Consider the following 7,356-nt stretch of genomic DNA (forward strand, 5'->3'; position numbering starts at 1 on the left):
CCGGACACCCAAGGGGAACCCCTGCCCAGCCCACGGGGCGCCAGCCTCCCCCTCCCTGCCCCCAGACCTCCGAGGTTGCCCCCTGTCCTGTCTGATGGTACCTCCTTTGCCCCTAAGCAACTAGGGGACACCCCCTACCAGCCCCCAAAAGGAGTCCTTCCCAGCCCTCTCCCGATTCTTCAGAGCCCCACCCACCAGAGGCCCCAACCCAGTCTGCACCCCGCCTCGCATGCCAGTCCTCGCCGCGACCCCAGGCAGAGCGCCACCTATGGCAAACCGAGAGAGCCACTCCCACCTCGAGGGGTCTCCCCCAGCAGAGTGCTCCTGCTTCACCCCCCTGCCTCCCCAGGTGGGCGCACCTGGTAAGGCTCGTCCTGCATCCTGCGCAGGGCCAGGGCCTGGGCGCCCAGCGTGCCCACGATGCCATCCAGGGCCTCGGGGCTGCTCAGCCACTTCCTGCGCATCAGCTTGTTGAAGTGCGGCTGAGAAAGACAGGGAGGGGGGAAGGGTCACAGCTCCCTTTCTCAGCCCCCTCTTTCTCCACTTACCGATTCGACATGTCCGCAAACCCTGCTCTGAGCTCAACCACGGCTGAGTCCAGAGGAAAAGACAGACCTGTCCCCAGACAGTGACCGACCACCCAGGGCTAGGATGCAGGAGCCCAGGAAGGGGGTTAGGAAGCTCAGAAGGGATGATTGAGTCAGCATAGAGTCAAGGAGGGCTTCTTGGAGGAGGGGACACCGGAGCTGAGGCCCTGGATGATGGTCATTGTTAGCTGGATACGGGGTGAGAGAGAGTGTGTCTCCGTCAGAAGGAAGTGTGCAGAAGGTTCTGATTCCAGGAGGGCTCGAGGGGCAGAGGACCAGGAAGGTCAGTGTGGTTGGCGAGGCCGTTCGCATGATCCGCAGGGCCCAATGCAAATGAAAATGGGAGACCCTCGCCCCAAAACTGTTAAGAACTTCAAGACAGAGACAGCGGAGAACTGAAGGAAGCTTGGGCCCTTCTAAGCAGAGAGCCCCGTGTGACTGCCTAGTTCTCTCATCCCCGAAGGCAGAACTGATGATGGGGAAGGAAATGGAAGGGGCCGGTCAGGCCAGCTGGGCTGGAGCATCTGGTGGGGGGCGCACTCCTGGTCCGTGTGAGGGGCCCCAGCTTTCTCACGAGGACAGTGGGGAGCCATGACAGGTTCTGAGCAGGAGAGGGTCAGGTTTGTGCTTTACCAGGATGGATGGGAGGAGGCAAGACTCAGGCAGAAATGGGGGTGGGGAGGATGGAGGGAGGGGAGAGGGAGGGCAAAGGGGGTCAGAGGGGGATGAGGGGGTAAGGAGGGGGAAGGGAGAACTCAAGTGATAGATTCATAGGATGCAGTGAGTGACCACCTGTGGGGGGAGGGGATGGAGCCACCTGGACAAGATCCTGGAGGTGGGCTGGGCAGAGGGTCAGTCCCTGAGGAGGCCGTGGGGAGTGAGGGGAACACACTGCAGTCCGGGTGGAAACCAGGAGTGTGAGGTATCTGGAGACCTCGGGGGTCTGAAGAAGATCTCTATCCCGCTCAGCCTAGCACCTCCATCTCTCTCATCCCGAAAATAGCCCAGTTTTCTGAACCTCCAAAATTGGGGCCCATAGGCTTTTTTGGTGGGGGAGGAAAGCCAGTGCGAATTCAATGAGCTGATGTCCTCGGCACGGCGCCCGGCTCAGGACACGTCGCTGTTGCTGTGAAGTGTGTACATTTGTGACGATAACGATGGCCAGACCCGCGGGCCAGGACCTAAGCTCCTTAGGGCCGTGTCCCATTGCTTCCTCGCAGCCGCCTGAGAAGCCTCGTATTCCTGTCCCCCCTGTCTAAACAGAGGCCCTGAGTGGACAAGCAATTTGCCCGGGGTTCTCCAACCTGGAAGCGGTGCAGTCGGGTCCGAAACGAGGACTATGCCACACCTCTGAGCACCCCCACACCCCCTAACAGCTCACGCACCATTCAGTCGCTCAACAAACACTCCCTGAGCCCTTCCCGTGGGCCCAGTCCTGGGTGGTGGCTGGGGACACATCGGAGAACGCTTGGGGACACAGCGCAGAATGAGACATACTCGGGTCAAAGGAATCTAGATACCGATGTGATATTTGTTGATATTAAGGAATTCTCGCTCTGCGTGTCAGGCATGAAAAAGGCACCGTGCTTGTTTGTTTAAGAAGGGTTCCTTATCTTTTGGAGACACAGGCTGAAGCCTTGATGGATGACAATACGATATGGCAAGTATCCGCTTGAAAAGAATCCAGTGGGCAGGAGAGGTGGGGGGAGAGAGGACACAGGATGGGCCAGGAGCCGACACTGGCTGGAGATGTGTTATGGGTCTACCAGAGGTCATTCTGTCATTCTGCCTACTGCTGTGTGTGTTTGAAATTTTCCATAATAAGAAGTTATTTTAAAAGCATTCCAACCCATCCTTGTCCTTGAGGACCTGATATGCCAGTGGGAGAAGAAAAAAAAGCAAAGCATGGAGCGTGGCAGCTGGTGGCAAGTGCTTTGGTGACAAATAGAGCAGAGAGTGAGGAGGGGGTCTCGGGGCACCTATTCTATTTATTTACTTCTTTTTTCTTTTTTTCACTTTTTTTCCCCTCTTGTGTTCTTGTTGCTGGGTGTCTATTTTTAAATAGGGCAATCAGGAGACGTCTCACTGAAAAGGTGACATGTGACTCGATTCTTGAAAGAGATGAGAGAGGGAGCGAGGTGGCCGTTGGAAGGAAGAGTGTTCCAGGCAGAGGGAAGGTCAAGGGCAAAGGTACCGAGGCTGGAATGTGTCAAGGTCAGGAGCAGCAGGGGGCAGTGTGGCTGGAATAGAGTGAGGGAGAAGTAGAAGGAGGTGAGGTCAGAAGGGGGAGGGGCAGAGCGTGCAAGGCCTTGGGGGCCACGGTGGGGACACCGGCTTTTGCCCCCAAGTGAGCTGGGAGCCGTGCAGGGTTCTGAGCAGAGGAGGGACGCGAGCCCGATGTACGACGACGCGGACCGAGCATGCGCCTCAGCCATCTACCTTGGGCTCCCTCCGCCTCCTCCCACCACCCTCCAGAAATGCTCTCACCACCTCTGAACCCAGCCCCCCCCACCCCCCCTCTCCCTGGCGCGGGTATGCGCAGGAGCTCGGCGAGGGGTGAATGGGGCTCTAGAGTCTAGGGCAGGCTGGGCAGGGATTTGGGGGACCTCAGTGGAAAGGAGCTCCACCCAGTCCCCAAGGCCCCTCCTGTTGGTGACCATATCCTCCCACCTCTTCCTTCTGGTCCCCCTCTCTGCCCCTCAAATGGCCCAGACATGGCCATCACCCCCACCCCCACCTGCTTCCCAAATATTGACTCATGGGGCTGAAAGGAACTGAAAGGTGTGGGGGTGCCCTCCCCTATCCCGGGTGTCCCACCCCGGCCCCCTGCCTCACTCACCTGCAGCTCCTGGAACAGGATATCGGCAAGGACACGGTGGCAGAGCCGGGTCACACGGTCCAGAGCACTGGTCGCTGCTTCCCGAGCCGGCTCACTTTCCGGGGGTCCCACCCGGGCCAGGCGCTCTGCCAGAGCCCTGTGAGAATCAGTGGAGCCAACGGTCAAGGAGCCCCAACATTCAGCCCAACTACCTAGGCCCGTCTGCCCCCTTAAATAGACTCTATTTTGTGGGACACGGGGAAGTCAGGGACTCTGGGGAGGGTCTGGGGGCTGAGAAATACCAGGAAATATCTGGAAGGCTGGGGAATTGGGGGGCTCTGTGGAATGTCTGGGGTCTAGGGGGTGTCGTGGGAGGAAGGGGGTCCCTCTCTGTTCCTCTAGGTGACAGTGGGGAGGTCTCCGTCTTCAAAGTCTGTGATTCTAAATGTCTGCAATTCTGAAAGTCTATCCATCTCATTTTCTGTCATTGTAAGAGTCGATGACCCTCCCAAAATACCTTCCATTTGTATTTTTTTGAAAAGAGGAAAAGAAATAATATGTGTGCATATATTTAAATATATTTACTTGCATACGTATCAAATATGCATAGGTTTATGCATGAATGATGCATATATCAGCATATGTATGAAGTAGATACAGTATATATGCATAGATACACTTATTATTTATACGTATTTCCTGGTAAATGTTACAACTATCCCCGCAAAAGTATGGGAGACAGGAGCAACAACCGGGTGCCTCTAAGTGGGGACAGGGGGAGGAATGAGGTGGGCGTGAGGCTTTTCACTGTTTTAAGTTGATAAAAAAAGAAAGTAAGACAAAAAGGTAAACAAAACATCTGTAATTCTTAGAGCCCGTGAGTCTGGCTTACAGGTTCCTGCAATTCTAACTCTCCAGTGTTCTGATGGCTCCGTGTCTGTGGTTCTTTCTGGGGTCCCAGGTTTTATGCGCCTAAGGTGCCACGTGTATGCCCGCTCAGGGCCAGCTCCGCAATCCCCACCCAGGATCCAGGCACCTCGGTTCAGCCCTCTCCCCAACGCACTGTGGGAGCTCTCACCTCAGGGGGGGGCCACAGTTGACCAGGACGATGGTCCTGCTGATGTAAGTGTCTGGTAGCAGCTCTCGGATTCCTGGGTTCTCATGGAATCTCTCCACACGCTGCTGGAAGCTGGTGGGAGGGAGGAGGTTGGGTCCCTTGCTGGGCGCTCAGCCCAGCAAAGCCGGGGTCCCCACAGAGGCACCCCTGTTCTTCCTGCCTTTGATTTTTCCTTTTATCCTCCTCTCTCTATTGGATCCCAGGTCCTGAGCTCCTCCCAGCTCCCCTCACCAGCCAGACCTGCCCCAGCCCTCCGTACCTCTGCAGGAACTCTGCCAGCCCCCCCAGGCAGCAGTAAGCCATCCGCTCCCCGAACTCCTGGCTGATGCGGGGCGCTCGCTCTGTGTGCTCTTCCAGCAGCTACATGGTCCAGGGGGATGAGAAGGGGTGAAGAGGGGGCGAGGTAGGTCCCACTTTCCCACCCTGGCCCTGTCCGGCTGATTCTCCTTGCTCTTCCCCGCCCCCTACCTCACACACGTCCTGAGCCAGGCTGCCGGTCCAGTCCTCCGTGCTCCCCCAGTGCTCCTCATCCTCCTGCAGCACCCGCAGCAGGGCCGCCCGGGTCTGAGCCTGGCGTGGGGAAGTGGGGGGAGAGGCAGGCGTTGGGGGCGCCTGGGAGAGGCTCGCCCTCTCCTTCCCCCTCCGTGATCCCCACACCTCAGCCCAAGCGGGTCTGGATTCTACCACTAAGCTCGTCAAGGTCATGCTGGGGAGGAAGGCTGGACCAGAAAACCTCCCCAGCCCGTTGCATTGCCAAGTCTATGATCTGGAGCTTGATATGAAGAGTTTAAGCTTCCTCCATCCACACTCATTATCTGATGGCCCTAAGGCTCTGCTTCTCAAAACAGCTCATTCGAGGTTGTCCGATTCTGGGACTCAAAAATTCCCAGGGTCTGGGATTCTAAGGTTAACACATCTCTGAGTCTCTAGCCCAATGGTATCAAGTCAGTGCGTCTGAGAACCTAGCTGCAAAGATTCTGATTTCTGTGGCTGAGGCAGGACTGACATCCAAGCAGGAAACCCCCTTGGCCAAGCTGGGTGTTTATGGCTGAGTCATTCTGCTAGTGATGCTTGGCCCAGCCAGTTATTAACCACGTTTATGATCAGCCCTGCTTAAACGCCGAGATGCTTTGGTGCCGTCCTTCTGTGGGTGTTTGGGTCTGTGAGCTGAGGTTCTGTGACTGACTTTCTCCTGCTCTAAGTTTTGAATATCCAAATGTACTGAACCTTTACTGAGTGTCGCTATGCCCAGCTGGGTACTTAAAATACAGCACTGAATGTAGGACAGAGGTGATCAGTATGGACTTCCATTTCTATGTCTTTTGGACAGAAGTCCACACAGAGAAAAGGCAGATGGAAATAGTGAAAGGGGAAGGGGAGGGCCCCCCGAGCCCAGTGCGACCCCTCCTTTCTTGCAGAGTACTGCCCGCTCCCTCCCAAATCACCAATACCAAGTCTCAGGTACCTTAACGTCTGTGACACATTCATCCTCCAAGCCCCTCACGGTGCCAGGTGACAGAAGGGACCCCAGCTCCCCGTTCTCCAAGGCAACCACGTTCATCAACCCTAGGACCTCTCTGGAGGCGGGGGGCAAGAAACAAGAGACAGGGAGGTCTGTGGGGGGGGGCTGGGCAACCGAACCCCTCCCCGTCCTCGTCCCCCCTGGGCCACTCCCTTCCTCTCTTGGGGCCAGCTTTGCTCATCCCCCAAAGGAAGTCTCTAGAACTGTAGCTCTCCTGGCCCCAGGTCTCTGAGTCAGCTCCCTGATGGATGGTGTCCGGGCGAGATTTGTAGGACTTGTAGCGGTCAAGTCCAGGCTTGATGATCCGGCACGCAAGGTCTCACCCACGATCGGCTTCACCAGACGGAAGCTCCCTTCCACCCCCGCTCCTAGTCCCTGTGGCCTCGCCTGGCCTTGGAGGCTGCCCCAGCCCAGTCCTCACTCCACTGTTCTACTCCAGCACGGCCCTACCTGTCCAGGCCCAGCCCTCGCCTCCCCCGCCCCCCTCCCCGGCCACACACCATGATGCTGCTCGTGGCATTTTCTCAGCCATAAACATCGTCTTCCTATAAATTGGACTTAACTCATGTCCCACCATTCCAGGAAGCTTTCTAGACTCCTTCTCCTGCTCGCATCTCTCGTAGACAGTGCGAGAGGGTCACGAACGCGTATCCCCAAATGGGGCCTAGGAGGTCGATGTTGGTAGCTGGTGCCTTCCCATTCTAGTGACGGCATCCTGACTCGGTGTGAGGAACCACCCACCCCCTCCACTCTCCAGCGTGTGGTTTGTGTGTGACCAGCTCCTTTCCCCTGGAGTGTGCAGGTGACACGGTCATGGCTAACCACCCTATGCCATCCCCCAGCCACAAGAATGGCTATGTTTTAAGATTCAAAAGCTCGATATAAGATTCTAGGATGGGAGGCTCAGCAGCGCTGAGGTTCTGGACGCTAAGACTGTAGAATTCGAGGGGCCGACAATGCTACAGTCCTCCAGCTGGGTGGCCAACGGCGTCAGGATTCCAGGATCCAAACTGGGGACGAAGCTAAGGTTTAGGGTTTGAAGGCTCATTGGTAGTAAGATTCTAGTTTTGAAAGCACCGTCATTTCTAAAGCTCTAAGGCTGGAGGAGTCAACTGTCCTGGCCCCAAATAGAGAGCAACGTAAGGGTTTTAGAGTTCTAAGGGTCAACAGTGCCCAGATTTTAAGACAAGAAGGGCCAGCGGTGCTAAGTTTCTGGGACTGCCAAGGTCAATGGTCAATGATGCTGAAATTCTAGGAGCGTAAATGTCAACAACGCTCAGATTCACGGACTGCAAGGTCCGCAGTGCAAAGG

The 7,356-nt window shown here is 56.5% G+C and overlaps 1 protein-coding gene across 1 annotated transcript in view; it reads right to left on the bottom strand.

The window, feature by feature from the left end:
* Positions 1 to 6,087, bottom strand: part of EXOC3L2 (exocyst complex component 3 like 2) — a 10,612-nt gene extending 4,525 nt beyond the window's left edge. The window contains exons 1-6 of the mRNA XM_015589275.2: positions 5,988 to 6,087; positions 4,991 to 5,092; positions 4,782 to 4,882; positions 4,484 to 4,594; positions 3,427 to 3,562; positions 334 to 482 (exon numbers count right to left, since the gene is read on the bottom strand). Of these exons, the coding sequence (XP_015444761.1) occupies positions 334 to 482; positions 3,427 to 3,562; positions 4,484 to 4,594; positions 4,782 to 4,882; positions 4,991 to 5,092; positions 5,988 to 6,083 (695 nt within the window). The 5' untranslated portion in view covers positions 6,084 to 6,087. The remainder of the gene's footprint in view (positions 1 to 333; positions 483 to 3,426; positions 3,563 to 4,483; positions 4,595 to 4,781; positions 4,883 to 4,990; positions 5,093 to 5,987) is intronic.
* Positions 6,088 to 7,356: the final 1,269 nt, after the last annotated feature.

The sequence above is a fragment of the Pteropus alecto genome, unplaced genomic scaffold (genome assembly GCF_000325575.1).
Source record: "Pteropus alecto unplaced genomic scaffold, ASM32557v1 scaffold194, whole genome shotgun sequence".
NCBI classification, from domain to species: Eukaryota; Metazoa; Chordata; class Mammalia; order Chiroptera; family Pteropodidae; genus Pteropus; species Pteropus alecto.